At 41.6% G+C, this 21,297-nt stretch overlaps 1 protein-coding gene across 1 annotated transcript in view; it reads right to left on the bottom strand.

Annotated features, from left to right (window-relative positions):
* Positions 1-21,297, bottom strand: part of DOK5 (docking protein 5) — a 127,462-nt gene that overhangs the window by 58,469 nt on the left and 47,696 nt on the right. The window contains exon 2 of the mRNA XM_010958595.3: positions 10,123-10,230. Coding sequence (XP_010956897.1) covers positions 10,123-10,230 — 108 coding nt within the window. The remainder of the gene's footprint in view (positions 1-10,122; positions 10,231-21,297) is intronic.

Below are 21,297 nucleotides of genomic sequence, written 5' to 3'. Positions count from 1 at the left end.
TGGAATGGGAGAAAATATTTGCAACCACATTTCGGACAAAGGACTAGAATCTAGACTATATAAAAAAATACCTTAAACTCAATGGTTAAAAAAAAAAATCCAGTAAAAATTGGTTAAAAAAATACATGAAAAGATATTGCAAAGAAAAAGATACACAGATGGCGATTAAGTGCATGAAAATATATTCAGCATCATTAGCCAGTAGGGAATGCAAATTAAAACCATCATGAGATATCACTATCAGAATGACTAAACTAAACATAGAGACACCACCAAATGCTGGTGAAGATGCAGAGAAACTGCATCTTGCTGGTGGGAATACAAAATCCACAGCCCCTCTGCAAGACAGTTTGGCAATTTCTTATAAAACTAAACATGCAGCCACCATATGATCCAGCATTTTTGCACTCTTGAGAGTTTATCCCAGAGAAATAGAAACTTTATTCATAATAATAAAAAACTCTAGAAACAACCCAGATGTTCTTCAATGTGTGAACGTTAAGTAAACTGCGGTCTCCGTACTATGGAACATTGCTTAGCAATAAACAGGAACGAACTACTGATACACACAATACAACAACTTTGCATGCGTCTCAAGGGAACTACGCTGAATGAAGAAGTACCAATCTCAAAAGATTTCTTTCCGCCACCTCGTCATTCCTACATGAGCTAGGTTCTATCCCCACCAGGGCACTGAAACCCCTGGGACAGAGGTGGCCAATGACCTCCCACCTGACAAATCTAGCAGGAATGGTTTTCGTTCTTATCTTAGTGGCACAGGATTAAGGGTGTGGGTTCTGGAGCAAAGAGCCCTCCTCATTTAGGGATTAGTACTGAAATGTTGATGGATGGAATGATGTCTAGGATTTGCTCTGGAATAACACACAAGTGGGAGGAACGGGAGAGGGTAGAGATGAAAAAAGATGGCCATGAATTGACAGTTGTCGAAGCTGGATGATGGGCACATGGGGGTTCATTGTGCTCTTTGGTCTACTTTATGTTTGAAATTTTCTATTAAAAAAAAAAAGTGGATTTTGAATCCAGACTGCATGGATTCAAATCTAGATTCTGTTTCCTACTAGCTGTGTGATTTTGCAAAAATAGAAAACACATTAGTGCCTGCTGCGATAGGGGACTGGGAGATGTAGGTTATAAAAGGGAATACAAGGGGTACTTTTGTTGACGGAATCGTTCAGTATCTTAACTACGCTGATAAAATTGCATAGAACTAAACATAAGCACACACACATGAGAACAGGTAAAACTGAGGAAACCTGAGTAAAATCAGGGGATTGTATTAATATCAATATCCTGGTTGTGATATTGCACCATAGATTTGCAAGATGTTACTATTCAGGGAAGCTGGATAAAGGATATATATTTTCTGTGTTACTTCTTACAACTGCATATAAATCTTCAATTATCTCAAAATAAAGTATAATGCAGAAAAAGGTAAGCAAATGGTTTTCAGATGTGTTCCCTGGAATCGATGAGCCTCTGGGACTGTGGGGAAAAGCGGGGTAAGAATGAATGTCTGGATCTCTCTTCCCCTTCTCCACCCTCCATTCCTGCTTCAATAACAGCTCTCCTTTCTATCTGTTTAAATATTGAGCCATCTGTATAAGGTGTCCCATGGAGTAAAGATTCCACGCCCGTGAGACAGTACCATGGTGATCAAGGACGTGGGCTATGGAGCCCGGATGCCCAGGCTCAAACGAATTCTGTCACTTTCCAACCATATAATCTGGGGAATGTCCCTCAACTCCACTCACCCCGAGCTTCCTCATCTGTAAAATGGGGTTAATATCAGGATCCGTCTCTCAGGACGGTTGTGGAATTGAATGAATGTTTGAAATACTGAACTTGTAAAATAATGTAATCATCAGAATTTGAAAGAAAAAGGAAGAAAGAGTTGGCGAAGGATTATATCAAGAAGCGAAATCACTAACTTCTTACAGTGGGGGAATCTGCTGATAATGCGGGAAGTGGTTGAAATAAGTAAGAGAGGTGTAATGTATAGTTGAGAATCACAGAAGCAACTACCAGTGTGACGAAGTCAAGGAATGAAGGTGACGACTGGGTCTGGGGAGGTGTACTCGCTCTCCAGCTGCGGTAACAAAGTAGGACAAACTGGGTGTCTTCTCTCTGGAGGCCAGAAGTCCAAAAGGTGTCAGCATGGCTAGCTCCTCCTGAAGGCTCGGAGGAAGAATGTTCCAGGCTTCTCTCCTAGCTTCTGGGGGTTGCCAGAATCTTTGGCGTCCTGTGGCTTGTACACATACCGCTGCACACAGGAATTTCAGATGATGAAGAATGTGGCATATGATTCACAAAGTCCTTTTTATTCTCAGTGTACCAGAAGGTCCCCCAACATTTCCACCATGCAGTACCAGTGTGACTAGATCACAGATCATTTCCTGGGCACCCTAAGTGTCCTTGGGAACCAAAGCGCCCGCTTTGTGCCAGACAACATACTGAGCCCCTAGGATACAAAGATGAATAAAGCACAGTTTTCATCTTCAAGGAACTCACAATCTAATGGAAGTAATCATACCAGAATTCCCTACCTACGGTGCACCGGATGATGAGGAAGATTTATTACACCTCTATTAGTTAGAATTAAGCTCTGCTGCACATGAGAGGAAATCCAGAATCATAAAGGCTTAAACGAGATAGAAGTCTATTCCTCTCGTAGAGAAAAAAACAATACAAAGGGAGATGTTGGACTGGATTTTCACGGTGTTAGACTGAATATTTGTGTTCCTCCAAAATCCATGTTGAACTCTAATGCCCCAAGTGATGGTATTAAAAAGTAGAGCCTTTGGGAAGTGATTATGTCATGAGGGCAGAGCTCATGAATGGGATTAGTGCTCTAATAAAAGAGACCCCAGAGGGCTCCCTAGCCCCTTCTGCCACACGGGGACGTAGCAAGAAGTTGGCCTTCTGCAGCCCAGAAGAGGGTCTTCACCAGCCCCCAACCATGCTGGCACTCTGATCTTGGACCCACAGCCTCGAGAACTGTGAGAAATATACATCCATTGTTTATAAGGCACTCAGTCTATGGCATTTTGCTACAAATGGGCTAAGACCTACGGTGCCAAGAAGCACAGACCAGCCCTGGACACCTCCCTCTAACCTTCCTCTATGGGACACGTCCCGCGGCATCCTCAACCCACAGTCTTTTCAGTATCTTGCACCAAGATGCTGATGTCCATTTTCTAATCAGCAGGAAAGAGGAAGAGATGAAGGACATGGCACCTTCCCCGCTGACACTCCCTTATGCCAGGATTCAGTCCTGTGGCCACACCTCCCTGCACAGGGGTCTTTGCTTTGGGCAGCCTTGTGTCCAACTACAAATCAGCACCAAGGAAGAAGGGGTAGAATGAAGGCGTCAGAACCAATCAGACAGAACCTGCCACCGACAGGAAGACAGAGCACTGCTTTCATTGTGACCAGTGCATCCGTGCAGAAGGCGCCCAGCAAACGGACCAACTCAGGGTGGGTTAAGAAGGGTCTCAGGGGAGGTGGAGACATAGCAGAGATTTTGAGGAATCCGTTAACGTCGGCCACGCAGACCAGGAGAGGAAGCTATCCGTGCAGGGGAAGAGCCTGTCAAACCTGTTCATTGGACAAGGCAGAGGGTGACTCCCAGACGGCTCCTTGGCCTCTGACTTGCATAACAGAATGGATCCTGGTGCCGCACACCGTGACAGGGAGCCTCAGAAAGGAACCGAGTTTGGGAAGGAAAGATAGAGAATTCAGCTTTGAAAATGTCTTAGGAGTTTGGGGCACACTGGTGCATACTTTTACCCCCTTGATTAGCAGAAGTGCTTAAATCATAAAAACGTAGTTTGGGGAGTACAATTAGCCCCTTCTAACCACTCTACCAATGCCTTGGAAATGTGAGATGGGCGCATTCACCTTCTGGAAAAAGCATCAGAGTAATAAGTTATAATTTAATTTATGGAAATGTAAAAGTCACATCCCCATTGGCATAAATGAAGGCAACTTCCAGAATGGGGCCCGGTGGGCAGTTTCTTGCACAAGGAAAGGATGATTCCAAAGTGGGTGTCTGAATATAGAAAGAAGAGGCTGTGGCGTAGTTTAAGATTTTGGAGAGACGTACTGTAGACAGCCCCATCAGAAGAGGAAACGTTTTAGAGGAGGGAGCAGCTGCCTAAAGAAGAATGAGTCACTGGAAGAAGTTATGAGACACACAGCAAAGTTAGGGTGAGGCATTATGCTAAGTGAAACAGACCAGGCAGCAAAAGACAAACGCCACACGATCTCACTTATACATGGAATCTAACAATCACAACAAAACGACAGGCTCGCTGACACAGAGAACAGATTGATGGTTGCCAGAAAGGGGGTGGGGGTAGGTGAAATGGGCGAAGGGAGTCAAAAGGTACAAACTTCCAGTTATAAAAATAAATAAGTCAGGGGGAAATAATGTAGAGTATGGTGCCTACGGTTAATAATACCGTCTCACGTATCTGAAAGTTGCTAAGAGAGTAAATCTTAAAAGTTCTCATCACAATAAAAAAAAAATCCCATAGCTATCTGTGGTGATGAATGTTAACTAGATTTATTGTGGATCAGTTCACAATATATTAAAATACAGAATTATCACATTGTACATCTGAGACTAATATAATGTTGTACGTCAATTATACATCAATTTTCTAAAAAGGGGAAAAAAAGATAAGTTAGCAGAAATTCCAGAGAAATACATTTCAGGACGTTGGCTCACTGTGAGGAACCTGGAATCCTATTTTTGCAGTAACCACGAACAAAGTCTGGTATTGGGCTTCGGAGACAGAAGTGTGACTCAGGCACTATGGAAGGATCAAGTGGCAGAACAAATAAGCCGGAAGGGGTTTGGCAGAATGACAAAAATAATAATGGCAATTATTCCTTGCAGTGAGAGGGTCTTTCATTTTCTAATTACATTCACAAACATTACTCATTTTATACACAAGCTAATCTATGATTTCAGTGAAGTAGGAATGATCATCCCTCGCTGTTCCTTGTTGAAACACCTCAGAGCCTGTGATAAGCTACACTGGATTATGAATCTGAAGGATGGGGATGGAAATATTGCAATTCCCAAACTTCTGTGGCCACAGAATCCTGGTCCTTCCAGAAGTCTCCACTGCCACACTGGCACACACTTTGGGAAACGTTGTTATTAGAGAATTTGTTGGAACTGTCTTTCTGGCCCAAGGTGAGCTGAATCCTGCAGGTTGAGCACTGAGAGAAGCTATGATGTGACTTGCCTAGGGGATCACCTTTACACAGAAGTCAAGCAACTTGCAAGACACATACAATGTCAAAGCTAGATTAGAATGCAGGTTTCCCATGTTAGCTATCTTGATGGTGGTGGTGGTTTCAATGGTGTATACACCTATCAAAGTTTATCAAATTGTACATCTCAAGTATGTGTAGTTTACTGTGCAGGAATCATACCACAATAAAGGTGTTAAAAATAAAATAAAATAATATATTGATAATTTAGAGGGAAAAAAGAAAGAAGGCAGATTTCCCAAATAAAAACATTAATTTGAAAACACATATGCACTCTAATGTTCACAGCAGCACTATTTAAAATAGCTAAGATATGGAAGTAACTCAAGTTCTCATCAAAATAGACAACTGGATTAAGAAGATGTGACATATATATAATGGAATGTTACACGGCCATAAAAAAAGAATGAAATACTGTCATTTGCAACAATGTGGATGTACCTAGAGAAGATTATGCTTAGTAAAATAAGACAGAGAGACATATACTGTTATTACTTATATGTGGAATCTAGACAATAATACAAATGAATGTTTATGCAAAGTAGAAACAGACTCAGAGATACAGAAAACAAACTTGTGGTTGTACCAAAGGGGAGAGGGAAGGGAGGAAGGTCAAATTAAGGGTATGGGACTAACAGATACAAACGACTACATATAAAATAGATAAGCAACAAGGATATACTGTGTAACAGGGAATTACACCCATTATCCTTAACAACCTGTAGTGGAGTATAATCTGCAAAAACACTGAATCACTATGTTGTACATGTGAAACTAACATGATATTGTAAATCAATTATACCTCAATAAATGGATAGATAGATAGATAGATAGATAGTGAAGTTAACTAAAAAGAAAAAAGGTTTCCAAAAACCAGGTCCAGCACACTTCCTACCACACTATTTGCCTTGGTCTCAAAAACAATGAGTGATGGTCCTTTCACTTAGATGCCCTCCCAGTTGTTACTCACCCTGAAAAAGTAAAAGTACACATAGAAACTCTCAGCCCTTCTGATGAGCGTGAGCAACTTTGATTTGCTGAATGAAAACAATAAACTTGTGCTTCACAAGAAGGTCAGGAACTATATTTAACGTTGCTGGAGTCCTACGCCTCAGACTTAGACAGTGAGGCATGTCAATTATTTCTCAATAAGACTGGGGAAAACTAAATAAAAAAAAAGTAACTGGAGTCTTAATATTGTTGCAATTACAGTTAATCAAATTCACAGCCGTCTCTGACAGCTGTGGGTGCTTGAGGGGTGCTTCTTGGAAGAGGTAACGAAATGAAAAATGAATCGCTCTGTGTGTGCATTATTCATATATTTATTTTCCAATTTTTGTATGAGAGCATCTTTAGCTACCTTGTCAGTGAGGAAGGCACCAAGTTTTAAAATTCTACAGTCAATTTCTTGTCTTAAAACTTCTAAGAAGAATCACATACACAAAACTGGCATTTTTTTTCCATAATAATATCTTTAAAAGTGAAACATTAAAAGCACTATATTCTCATAGATGCTACAGATTTCCTACTTGAGAGACAGAGGTATATATGCCACATCTCTGTATTGATCAAAAAGCATAATGTACAGCTCCTCATTTCTTTCGGAAATTGCTTTATTTATATTCAGATAAACTCTGAAATCTGGTCACGGTGTGCTACTTATGACCCTAGCATTTTATAGTCAAGATTCATAAATTACACAGCATTTAGATAAAAAATGCACATCTCAGAGCTACTCCAGCTTCTTATGTGCCCCCAAGGGATTAATACTGAATGTATCAGACCTAAAAGAGTAAGGAGGACGCGTCAGCTACAGGAACTCATCAAGGGCTGGGAGGCTTAATGCAGATGATTCTTCCGCTCTAACGCTTTGAACTTAGGTTAATGATTACTACAGATGGAAGAGCATGTGGCTCGCCACAGCCCCCGAAGATTTACATATTAAATTCCAAAAGCCGGCAGGTAGAAGTCTGAGACAGGGCCAGTCTGTCCTCCATCTCCCTTCACGTGTTTCACTTCTCAATTCACTTCGTTCTCACACTTGAGCCTGTACAGATTCACAGATTCTTGTGACAAGCAACGTGAAAGTACGGCGCAAAGACCTCTGTCCGTCTGCCGTGTTGATAATATTCCCTGCTTCTCAATCAGTAGTTTAAACAGTGTCTGCTGTGTGTCTGGCACTGAAAATGGGGACAGGCGGACTTGCCCACCCCACCCCCACCCCCGACAGAATCTCTGCCCTTGTGGCCCTTATTTTATGGTGGTGGAACGGGGACGACGATAAAAAACCACCAAGTAAATACGTATGTAGTAGTAAGTGCCAAAGAGAAAAATAAAGGCCGTCAGGGCAGGGGCGTGTCAGAGGATTCCATTTGAAATCATGGGGGCAGGGAGGGGCCTCACTTAGAGGAAGAATTTGAACAGTGACCTGAACAAAGCAAGGAAATGAGTGACGTGGGTATCTGCAGGGAGAGCCGTCCAAGGGTAGGGAAGAGCAAGTCTGAAGGTGGGAAAGTGCTTGGCATGGTCCACGGAAAGCAAGGAGGTCAGCACAGTGGGACTGGGGAAACTGGGCAGGTGCAGTTAAACAGGCGAAGAAGGAGTCAAAGCGTGAGACTGTACATGATGAGGGCTTGGCTGAGGGTTCTAAGCGGGAGTCCCATGATGTCATACAGGTGCTTCAAACAGACTCTAAAGGGCTGAGAATGCCGCGGCCCGGTGGCTCGGACCACAGTGGAGCAGCAGAGCTGTGAGAAGCATCTAGCCTCTCTACTTACTGAACACAGAGCCAACACCATTTGCTGATGCGCTGGATTTGGGGAGTTCCTGTAAAACATTCCTCACTTGTCCTCTTCCTACTCTTAGGTCTACATGAGTCTGAGCAGAGTATAGCCTGATTTCTTTTTCTAAGTTCAGAAACGTAGGGACAGGCGATTGTGAAGAATCAGATATTTCCAGACACATCTGCAACTCTAACAAAACAAGGACGGCTCATCACCGTGATGGCCATGCACGATGAGCACACAGAACAAGAGTCTGATGGCGTCCTCGTCCATTCATGCTGTTGTAACAAATTACCATACGCTGGGCGGCTCATGGACAGAAATTTATCTCTCAGTATTCTGGAGTCTGGAAAGACCAAGGTAGGGGCGCTGGCAGATTTGGTGTCTGGTAAGGACTCGCTCCCTGGTCCCTAGGTGGCTGTGTCCTCACATGGAGGAAGGGCAGAGGGAGCTCTCTGGGGTCTCTCTGATAAGAGTGCTAATTCCACTCATGACCTCATCACCTCCCAAAGGCCCCATCTCCAAACACCACCACACTGGGGACTAGGTTTCAACACACGAATTTAGGGAGGACACAAACATACACCCTAGAGCAGATGGAGACTGTGAAGTCACGGACTGGCTGGGGTGCTCTAGAGAAGAACTGATGTATAACCACAACTGCCGGCCACCTGGCAGATGAAGATGGGTGGCTTTATTAATTACAGTGTGAGGGCAAGGAAGAATGGTTGATTTTCAACCACAGTAGATTTTCATCCAGTCCCCAGGATGTGATGGACCCGAGAGGTGGAGGGGAGCAATCCGTGTCAGGTAAGGAAGGAGAGAATGAAAGCAACTGTGCCCTCATCCTACAGATAAACCAAACACCTCTTCGGGCATTTTGAGCTCTGTTTCAAGGCAAGGCCTCACAAGTAAAAATGGAGCAAGTCATTTCTGTATCATCGTTGGCCACCTCGTTGTTAGAAAAGACACTGGGTACGCACACAGGATAACTGGGACATAAGACACCTGGCCCCAAACGACTGGACGTCCATAGTTTCAGGTGTTACAGGAATGGAGAGACTGGCTCACGATTATTTTTAAAGCTGCAAAGTGATGCTGGCCCTGGCTTCCCGGATCACCACGCCTGAATAGTACATTTGCAACAATTCCTTCCTGGTGACAAAACAAAAGCTTTCTTTGAAGAGTGGTGATATCTGGCATACGGAAGATAAATAGTGGAGGAAGCCTAGACTCATAAAGAAGTCCACCTGAGTCCTCCTTTGGCAAGAAGCAAGGCTGGGAGTGGGGCTGACCCTGCAAGGCAGAACTTCACTGCGGAATAGCCGGGAAACCAAGCACATGCAAGACGCTTCTCCTGACCCCCCTCGCTGCTCTTCTCTAGCCCTTGTTCTGAGGTTTCCCTTCCTTCACGTCTGTACAGGTGCACCTACAAAGCACAGCGGACTCCCCGTCTCTAAGCTGAGAAGGAACACGTCCTGCTCCACTGCTTCTCACTGTTGCATAAACCGAGGTGTCAACACAGGCCCTTGATAAGATGGTGTCAAGTCACCACTTTTGGAGAATTTGCACGAAAGGACAGGTTATTCCCTTTCTCTCCCCCACCGAATTCCTGTGCTAGTGGATTCACCTCCTTCCAGCTTCCTCCCCTCTCCCCTTCCCCCACACTCCAACACCGACTGAGGATCAATTCTGCATCTCTGTGCTGGACGTAGGGAGGTCCAGTCTGTACCCTCAAGGGGCTTCATCATTGGGATAGGGTCAGCTACACAAATTTAAAATTTACAAAACACGGTGATTTCCACACTAGAGATTGGGGAAATACTGACAACTTGCAGGAAACCAGAAGAGAGACTTCACATCAGTCAATTATTCTAAACAGCTAGAGTGGATATTATTTTAGAGATGCTTTCCCCTTAGAGAAAGTATTATTCATTATCTTTGTTTAAAAAGCAGGACAGGTTTTCAGACTCTATGAACTTGAGCTCCCTCCTTATGAAGAGATTCCTGGAAAGCCACCACCACGGGGACTTACCTTGTGATAGCACCTAAAATATGCAGCCCGTTCATCGGAAAATTTCTCCAGCCTTTTTGGACCTTTGCTGGAAGCTTTCTTGAACACTAGCCAACATCGCTGATAAATCTGGAAGGAAACACAAAGACCAGCTCAGCATCGCCACCGACTCAGGTGTCACTGACATTTGCATCTAAATGTTTTCTTTCTGATGTTTTCACCTGTCAAATAGTCACAAGCTATAAATGTGATGTTGCTTTGGGAAAATAAAATTTTAAAGCCCCAAACTGTTTCCACAGTGGGTGTCTTATTCTGTTCAGGTAATCTCTAGAATCAAAAGAAAGTAAGTATTTGGAGGCGACCTTCTTCTTGCTTTGACAACAACTTCGGAAGAAAAAGTCCCAGAGGTAAAAAACCCAAATCAGCACAGGTAACACAGGCGTCCATGAAACACGCTCTAATTTCAAGTGCCGTTACCTATGGACATCCTGGCCCAGATATATGCTCCAGCCTCCACTGGTAGGCAGTTCTCGAAAGAGACACCCACTTTGTACCGTATGGCATTCCTCGTAACTGACAGTCAAGTTGGGCCACACACTAGACTAGCTAATAAATGGATGGTCAACACCAACCAGATTCTCACTCGGAAAATTCAAAGACTCAACGCCAGGCTGAGGTGCAGTCCGAGTTGAGAGGTCAACACTGGTAGGTTACAAACTGAGCCTGGTGGCCATGGTGAATCACGCACGTAATAGCTAAGCAGTGGAGACAGATGAACATAAATACAAGACAGAAACAGACTCATAGACATAGAACACAAACTTGTGGTTGCCAGCGGGGAGCAGGGTGGGAAGAGACAGACTGGGATTTCAAAATTTGTAGATACTGACAGATACACATAGAATAGATAAACAAGATTATACTGTATAGCACAGGGAAATATATACAAGATCTTGTGGTAGCTCACAGTGAAAAAGTATGCGACAATGAATATATGTATGTTCATGTATAACTGAAAAATTGTGTCCTACACTGGAAATTGACAAACATTGTAAACTGACCATAACTCAATACAATAAAATTTTTTAAAAAATAGTTAAGCAGTGGAAAGTGATGCAGAGAACTAGGCAATTTCTGCTCTAGGTAGAAGAGACATTCTAGTTCTTTGTCATCTTTCAGGTGCTGACTTTGTGATTTAGCCCTTCCTCTGGCTTTCCTGGGAATCATCTGTAACCCTAGGAACCCACCACCATCAACATCACTACAGCTCTTAACTGAGCTAGCTTGCATGGGGTTCTGCTCAAAGCAACCAAAGCTACCCTGATTGGAGTAACCAATGTAAACTAAATGAGACACTTAAAGACTAATAATGCCAAGGAGAAAAATGCAAAGAGCTAATGAGCATATGGAAAACAATATTCTCCAAAAACAAAAACAAAAAAAAGGTAGATTTTTAAACATAAAAAAATTTAAAGGGCTTAAATTAATAATAATATTCACAGATGGCAAGGATCTTAGTGGCACTCTTACACTCAACTGGTGACCTCTAAAGGCCATTTGACAACAAATATGAAGAACCTTAAAAGAACAGGAATCTGTTGTAAGGAGAGAGCTCCAGATGCAGCCAACAACGAAAGACGAGTTTCAAATTCAAGTGCACGCAGATGGGTATTATTCAATCCTGGCTATCTTGATCTTTAAATCACCTCCAAGGTCCATATACATGGTTTTGTATATGCAACCCATTAATAAATTTTATGCTCTACAAAATTTAAAACCTCTGAGCTAGTAAAGAAGAAAGAAAATAAAGTCCACATAAAATTTTTAGTCATTCAAGCTATACTCAACTTAAAACGCCTGCTACAACTGTATGAGTAAATGGCAGACGGACGAGGAATTCAGCTTTGCTACTGCTTGTCTGCAGTGCTGCATGTATTCTGTTTCTGTCTTCTGACTCAGTGAACTGAACGTTCATTAATTGTTCTGTTTGAGGTGGTAATAAAAATGAAATCCACTCTACCCTGAAGTTAAGCTCAGAATACAGAGGGTAAGATATGCGTCTGATCCTACTGAAAGTATAATATAATTTTAGCAGTATTATTTATAATAAAAAATTCAAAACTACTAAATCTTCAAGAATAAGAAGTGACAAAGTAAATTATAGTACTTCTAAAATATAGTGAAATATTCACTACTCATCTATAGGATAACAGGTAGTTATACAGTAAACAGGTATGTATAAATATAGTGAATATGTGGTACTAAATCTGGTGTATATATAGTACACACCTATAATAGAGATGGCGACATCTCTAAGGATAACCAAGGTAGTCATTAAGGTATAGTAACATAACTAGAATGTATAATATATAGTAAATTACACTACATCAATAACACATACGTTATTTCTCTCTAGGATAACATGGGTAGTTCATTTGAGACAAGTTTCAGAAGGTATTCCTAATGACATAGGAAAATGTTCATAAAAAGTTATGTGAGGGGGGAAAACCAGAATAGAAAACTTAATGTCATAATCCCCACTATAATGAAAATGCATAGAAGACAAAGAAAATATACCAAAATGTTAATAGTGTTTTTTCTGGGTTGTGAGAATGGGTTTTTATTTTTTATTTAAGTTGGTCTTTGTTTTGCTTAATAAACACTAATACTGTGAAATAAAGGAAAGAGAATTCTGTTTTTCCTCAACTATCCAGAGGTAAAACAGGAAAATTAACATCAGCTTTACTGGCTTTCATCTTCCATAGTCACTGAACTTACCAAGGGTCATAAAGACATGGAGACAAAAGCGGAGAAGTACCTCAGTGGATGGAGGGCAGCTTTATAAACACAAGATGCTGGAACAACTAAATATCCACAGGGCGTCAGTGAGCACCTTAACCTAAAACACTCGTCTTACACAAAAAGTAACTCAAAATGGACTTAAGTATTAAAAAAAAAAGCCATAAAAATTTATGGGATAAAAAAGGAGGAAATGTTTGGGATCACGGTCTAGACAAAGAGTTCTTAGACCTCATACCAAAAAAGCACAACCCATAAGACAAAAACTTGCCATACTGTACCTCATCAAGATTTAAAACTTCCACTATGTGAAAAATTCCATTAAGAGCATGAAAAGACAAGCTGGGAAAAAATACTTGCAAATCACGTGTCTGACAAAGGATTAGTATCTAGACTACAGAAAGAGTCCTCAAATCTTGGGAGTAAAGAACCAAACAATCTAATTACAAAACAGACAAAAGACACAAACATACATTTCACCAAAGAGAATACACATATAATCAAGAAAGCACATGAAAAATGGTCAACATCATTTAGCCGTCAGGGAAATCTAAGCTGGAACCACAATGAAATCTCACTCCACACCTATCAGACTGGTTGAAATTAAAAATAAATAAATTAATTGATTAAGTAATTAATTTTTTAAAAACCACCAAATGCTAGCAAGGATGCAGAGAAAATGGCACAGCTCTGAAACACAGTTTGGCAGCTTCTTAAAAAACGAAGCAGGCAACATATGACTTGCAGTTGTGCTTCTGGGAATCTATCCTAGAGAAAGGCCAACATCCCCCACACAAAAAATGTGAACACAAATGTTCCTAGCAGCTGGATTTGTATCAGTGCAAAACTGGAAACAACTCGTCTGTTCTCCGCTGGGTAAATGGTTAGACAACTGGGGAAACAGCCACACCACAGAATACCACTCAGCTATAAAAACAGCAATTTGAATGAGTCTTCAGAGAATTATGCTGGGTTGGTGGGTAGGGGGAAGCCAAATCAAAAAGGTTACAAACTGCGTGAATGGATTAACTGCTTTCTTGGAATGACAAAATTAGAGAAACAGAAAACAGATCAGTGGTTATCAGGGGTGAGGTATGAGTGAGGAGGGAGCAGAAGGGAAGAGGGCATGTCTATATAAGGGTAGTAACAGGAGGATCCTTCTAGTGATGGAATCATCTTGTTTCTTGAATCTGTTAAAGTCAATATCTTGGTTACCACATTGTATTGTAGTTTCAAAGATGTTACTTCCAGGGAAATCAGGTAAAAGGTGCAGGATCTTTGTGTAATATTTCTTACCAAATGTGAATCTACAACAATCTTAAAATGAAATGCTTATAAATTTTTAATGGAAAATGTAGAGATTATTTAATCAAGATCTTCAAAATCACAGCCTAATCGAATAACATTATCAACTTTTTTCTCCAGTCCTACTTTAGCTATCAGACCACAGTCTAATCACTAGACTAAGTAGCTTTAAGGGAGCCAAGTGGCAAGAGCCATTGGTAAGAGTTCAAACAAAAAATCCTTTTCAGGATGGAGAGTCAGCCATGAAAATTAACATTTTCAGGACTACAGTTGGCAAATAAAAGTCTTACCAGCATTTCACTGGTGTCTGAACAGCAGATGAGATCACCAGCTCCCTTAAAACCTGACCACCAGAGAGAGGACCGTAATTACAGTGGGAATGACTGTCACTCTTATCGCTCTAATAAAGGATGTGGAAAATAGGTTTCTTGCTGTCATCCTATTACTGGCAACCCCTTCCTTCTGGATATGTCCCTGAAAACGTGTTAGAAACTGAACATGCTAAAGATACGCAAGAAAATGCCCCCTACAGGGAAAAAGTATTTCACAGAGGACATTTTCTATTCCTAATTATGCCTCAACTTTTAGGCCCAAACTTGAATGATAACATTCCTAACTTTTTTTTTTTTTAAAGTATTCATTTTCTTTGCAATCAAACCAGTATTTCCCTGGCTTTTGTCTGAAGTCTGCTGAATGCAAGCTAAAGATTCCTCACTCTCAGCGTGCATAATGATTTCCATCTTTGATTTGTCCATATTACACTCAGGGGATTTTTGTTTTTCTTTTGTTTTATTAAGTAGTCAGAGCAAAAGTGCAATGGTATAATCAAAGAACTGCGATAAGTACTACCGCATAAATTCACATGCAGTGTTGCTTATAAGCCCTGGCTGGCACGTCACCATGGACGCAATTAAAACCTGTTGGTTCATCAGGAGACAAAGAAAACCAAAATTTGGTTTGTGAAACTAAAGTCCACCGTGTAAAATATCTTTGTTCATTAGGAGAGAAGGAAAACCAGAACTTGGTTTATGCAAAGGGAGTTTAGGATGCTTGTAACATACAAACGCACGGCACAAAAACAGTGCAAAGTTGAAAGCCATCGGTGCCGTCAAGGCCATTCCTTTATTCTGTTTACATCAAATGTCAGTGTCTCTCAGAGCTGACCCAGCTTCACTCAAGATAATTGTTAATCATGCAGATTCCTAGGGATTAGCCAAGGTCTACTGCGTCAGAACCTCTTGGGGCGGGACCAGACAAATCTGCTCTTTAACACATTCCCCAGGTATCTGGTTAGTAATTTGCAAACCAATACCATGAATATTCATAAAGACTTGCAGACAACCCCGTGTTTCCCACACGGGACTGCCAACAAAGCTCTCCAACAAACGCTCCATCCACAATGAGGGCCTCGGAGCTGTGTGGTTTCCAACGAGATGCACAGTGGTCTCTGATGCAGAGCAGCGCGAGATGCCGTCTGGAATCTGAGAGACACACTGAGGGTGAAAGTGAAATCTACTATGCTACAGTGAACTCCCACTTCCAGCTGCCCTCCACTCTCTGTCCCAGGAACAGAAGAGCCACCCAGTATCAGGGGAGTGAAAACATCTCCCCAGTAGTTCAGTATCGGTTAGAGGAAATGAACAGGAGGGTTTACTGAGCATGGATATGTGAGGAGCAGAGCTGGAGTAATTCTGACACACAGTTAAAAGGACCCCAATTTGAGAATAACTTCACTTGCTTAATAGCGTAGGGCAGTTTTCTTTTCCTTTAAATTAATTCATTCAACCACCTCCTTCATATTTCATGTAACACATCGACTGACCATCTATAGGATTTTTAGTTAACATTTTGGTTTACAACTGACTTTTTTTAACTCATTTTTTTTTAATTTAAAAGAGGAAACTTTTATCCCAACCAGAATAGCACAGTGTAGTTTCACTGGACATAGAGTAGGTAATCTTAATGATAACTAAACCGTTAAAGAATTTGGTAACAGAATAAATTTCATGTTGCACTATCTCACCTCCTATGCATCAGGGTTTGCAGTCTTGGCCCTACCGGCATTTTAGATGAGATGACTTTTGGCAGTGGGAGGGGTGGGGCCATCCTGTGCAACGTGGGATGTTGAGGAGCACGTTTGGCCTCCGCCACCTGAACCAGGAGCACACTCCTCCTACCCGGTTGACGATCTCATTGCCAAATGTCCCCTGGGGGCAAAGTCAGAACCACTGCTACAGATGGATGGATACATGCCGATCTGAAATCCCAGAGCTGAAGAACACAAGGCTATGTGAAAACCTTCAAAGTCCTGGATTTGGACAAGTCAACCCACACAAGTCACTGTCAAAGCTAAAGCAGACAAGCACGTCACACAGTGCTGGCCGCCTGGGCGGGTGCACAGCAGACTTTGCAGTGACAGGAAAATCTCCTTCACTGTGTTATCTTATTGTTAGTGGTGGGGGTTTTATTACACCTAATTTTCAGCCTTAAATTGTCACCAACCCATATCTGATTTCTATTATTTTTTCCATTGTCTTCCCTTTCTTTAAAACTCAATATCCTCAATAACTGCCTAACTTCAGTTTCAAGTCCCTGACATTTTTCCCAGCTACTTTTCCTAACAAAGAATAGTCTGGTAAATTCACCAAGATTTCTAGGGCCCAGGAGTAGCTGAAATAATTAAGAATTAGCTTGGAGTTCCTAATTTTATTAGCAGCCCATCACAACGTCTTGAACAACAGAGTCACAAACTAAACTTCTATAGACTGTATCTTATGAAGATAACATAAAGCAAATTTTGGTCACAAAATTCCTGTTAAAAGGAAAATTATATACTGCCTTTATGTAAGCTCAAGAAAAGCATAAAGCCCAAGTAAGATGTGACCATTTAGGTCTTTAGGGTCTATTGCAGGAGTCAGCAAACTCTTTTCTGCAAAGGGCCTGACAGTGAATAGTTTAGTCTGGTTGCAACTCCTGAACTGTGCAGCTGCAGCATGAAAGTAGCCATAGGATGCATGTAAATGAATGGTGTGCTTATCTTCCAAATGAACTTCATTTTAAAAATCAGGCAATGGGCCAGATATGGCCCACAGACCGAAGTTTGCCAACATATGGTCTTTGGTAGTTATTTCTCAACTGTTTAAGCTCAGGTCAACTTTTAATGAACATAAAAATCTGTTTGACAAGTTCCTCCTCGAGGAAAGAGGGGAGAAAATATTCCCTAGGTGAGAATCTCTATATATTCCACATCTCCCCAGAAGCCAAATTTAACTTCAATCAAATTACATTAAAATGTTGACTTCAGGGGTGGGTAGAGCTCAGTGGTAAAGCACATGCTTAGCATGCACAAGGTCCTGGGTTCAATCTCTAGTACTTCAATTGAAAAATAAAGTTAGCTTTAAAAAAAATATATTGACTTGATGCCTTTCAACACCTTTCAGGTCTCCCTGCCCACTGCTGGGGACCCACTGCTCTACAATGAATGCAGGCGCCGTCCTAAAGAGCCCTTTCACGTAGAGACATTAGCATCCCATCTGCAGCCTTGGGCTACAGTCAGCTTTTTATAGTTATCTTATCTACGCAGGGAAGGTGCACTGTGGGGGGAAAAAAGGTAAGTTAGAACCATTTTCCATTTTGCCAGCATCCCCTTCCTGTAATCCATCGATTTTCCTCTTTTCAGAACATTCTCTCCAACTCTGAAGATATATCCTGAGCCATATAATGATGAATTAGCCTCATTTCTCACACTCTGAACCTGTTTTTACCTGCTCTCCAAAACAAATCAAATATTCTTCCTATCCAGGGTGTTAATATCAACATCTAGCCCCAGCCAAACCCCTTGTGCATGCAGAACGTTGATCCTTTTGTGTGCATTATCTCAATTAACCCTCCCAACAGCCCTATAAAGCAAGGCTGTTCTCATCCCCATTTGACAACAAGGAAATATGACCTTAGTGAGGTTACTCACTGAGTATTACTCAATGGCACGAAGCTAGAAGAAACAAGCCAGGATTCCACCCTCAGTTTGCCTGATTCTGGAGAACAAGCTCTTAACATTACCCCAGGATATTCCCAGAAAAGTTGGTCTCCTAGAAATGCACAAACTTATGCTGAGGGTAGAGCCGTCTGTAAGAAGTTGGTTTTCACACTTACCATAATCTAAAAAGAGTCATTCGGTTGTAACCATATGCTATTTCATCTGGACAACTTTACCGTCTAGCTATTTTCGGTGTGACATTTGCATTTTTGTGATTTTTAAGTTCCCTGGCACCAAGTGTTCACCCAGAGTGATAGTTTTTAATGGAGTATTTCTGCAGTTGGATTCTAAAGACCCTACTCTAGGACTTTAAGTTGTCCTAGCAGTTTGTAAGGCATGTTTTCTTTTAAAAGAATTCTACACTCTCTCTCCTAAAGTGACAAAGTATTCAGTATCCTTGACTGAAGTCCAGAAACTCAAAACATGCTAAGTATTTCTAACTATATGGTAAATATCTCATGCAAGTTCTCAGTTCTTCTTGGCCTTCCTTCCCTCTCTAACCTTCAGCCTGTTTACCTGTAACTATTAATTAGTTATAGCTGCAGTAAACTAATGTCCTGGCTAACTGGCTCCCTGCTGGCATGTGCAGTCATATCCCTGGGGCTGACCAGTCACCTCTCTAAGGGCATCCAGCCCTCGACTTTGGCCAGTGATGCACGGCCACAGACACCAGCTGCCCTCCCACAGTCCTGGGCTCCTCTGTGCCTGAGACGGATGAAATGCCACATTCCAAGGACAACTCAACAGCCATAAAAAAATGGCACTGGTTGATGCAATCTGTCTGCCACGGCAAATTACCGTCCACAGTAGAAGAATTTTAACCTGGATGATCTCCAAGACCAAGATGGTTATAACTTTCTAGTCTCATGAATGGCTGGCATTATGAGATTTCAGAAGGTAAGAAATGAAGAGAATAAAAGAAGCAGTAGTTCTTTAGCACTGCTGACTCCTAACTGGGGGGCTGCTACCAGCCCCACCTACCAAAATAATGAGCTGGTTCAGAATTAGGTATTTTATGAGGGGGAGAAAAGTCTTTTTAATGAGTAAGCATGACCCTATGCCTGTCATTTATATATACCTTTCATTTGCAAGGAAAGAAATGCTAATTTGGAGAAGGTTGCACAGTGGGTAGCAAAGTACATTTTAAATTCACTGCAAGGAAAAATACCGGCAAAAAACAAGATAATTAATCATGAAATAAAAGTTGTAAGAAGAGGAATAAAAATACTTCAAAAGCATCCACAGGCAATAAATTAGCTACGTCGATCCTCTGCTGATGGTGAAGTAAATTAGCACCTTTCCAGGGGCGAAAATATGCCTGTCCTCTGACCTGGAAATACTATTTCTAGGAACTTCCCCCCTGAGGAAGTAATTAAGGAAATATGCAAACATATGGGAATAGGGTTCTTTGGCATAAAAACTGAAATCACTCTAAATGTTCCAGGGGACTGACTTAATTAATTACGGCGTATCTGTAAACTGAAAATTGCCATCATTAAAAATGATGTAAAATAATATTTACATCATAGAAAATGCTATTAGTAAGTTATTAAGTAAAAAAGTAGGTTATGCCTGCTTTTGAACCTGTTTCTACTCCAGGATCTATACTCATTCAGGAACTAGGGCCCAGTTGCTCCTGCAAAAGACTGAGAGCTACAGTTCTCCCCTTTCCTACCTCCCCTCATTCTCACACACACACACACACACACGCACACACACACACACACACACTGACAAGGGAAAATGTCAGCTTCAGTGGAAAACGATGCATTCTCTAGCACACACATTTCCAGGGTTATCTGCTTCTGATTCTGTGGGAGCTATTCTACTACTCTACAGTGTGGATTATTGATAGAAATGCAAAATAATTCTAGTCTAGAAAGATGTAAATTCCATCCTGATCAGGAGAGGTTCAATTGGTTTCCCTCCCCCACCGTCATGAAGCTAGTTTTGCCTCCTTTGGAACATCCATTTCATTATGCTGGACATATAAGCGTCTGGGTCCTTTGGATTCCCCTTTGAACGAGTTATGATATTCTGTCTTGCTATCTCAATTAGCGAGCCAAATAGAACCTTAAACGCACGTTCTTTCTGCATCTTTATGGGAGACCTGATGTTAACCAGTTTTGAACATTATCTTTTAACACAATCCGCCCATTACCCAGTCCTGTATATTCCACCTTCTGGCTAAACCCGGAATATCTTTATGTTTTCGCAGGGACCACCACCCTAATATAAGCCACTGCTTCCTGAGTTTCAGACTTTCCCTACTTCCATTCCTTCCACTTTTCAATCCATTTCCTGCAGTACATCTGGGGCAATCTTTAAAACACTCATCTGACCACATCAATCTACTGCTTACAGCATTTCTGTGGCTGCCTGTTGCCTTTGGGGTAAAAACCAAAGTCTTCATAAGACATTCCAGAGCATGCAAATACTGGCCCCTCCCTACCTTTTGGGCCTTATTTTGCTGATTTCTTCCCTTATAACGATGTACGCCTTGTGGTGAGCATACATTTCTGAGTAATAATCAAACAAGTAACACGAGGTCATTTGGAAAAATTCTCATGGAGTTGGTATCTGCCAAGAACTGCTCTCCCCACACATAGGAAACCGTCCCCTCGGCAGATGAAGCTGACCAACACTGAGAGTGGACACGAAGGAATAAGTGGTGGCTCCTTTCCTTCTCTCTCCAATTGCCTTCTGCCCCCCACATCCACAAAGTAGGAGGAAGAGAAGTGAGAAACAGAACTGCCTCAGGAGGCCGTGCACAGTCAGATGGCCTCGTTCAGCTTCCATTTTTAAGCAGCCTTATAGGAAAAAAGCCAAGCTACTCTAAAGAAATGCTAGAGAATCTTAACTCTTGGGTGAGCATTCTATGCAAGCAAAAAATTGGGGAGCTGATATCACTCATTAATTCATTCAACAAATACTTATGGGGTGCCTACCATGTGCCAGGCACTGCTTAGGTACTGAGGATATGACTCTGAACAAAGTAGAGGAATCTGCTGCCTTCGTTGGGCTTACGGAGAATCAAGAAGATGACAAGACACATA

The sequence above is a fragment of the Camelus bactrianus genome, chromosome 19 (assembly GCF_048773025.1).
Source record: "Camelus bactrianus isolate YW-2024 breed Bactrian camel chromosome 19, ASM4877302v1, whole genome shotgun sequence".
NCBI lineage: Eukaryota > Metazoa > Chordata > Mammalia > Artiodactyla > Camelidae > Camelus > Camelus bactrianus.
The sequence above is the reverse complement of the archived record's forward strand: the minus strand, read 5'-3'. Positions and strand labels throughout refer to the sequence as shown.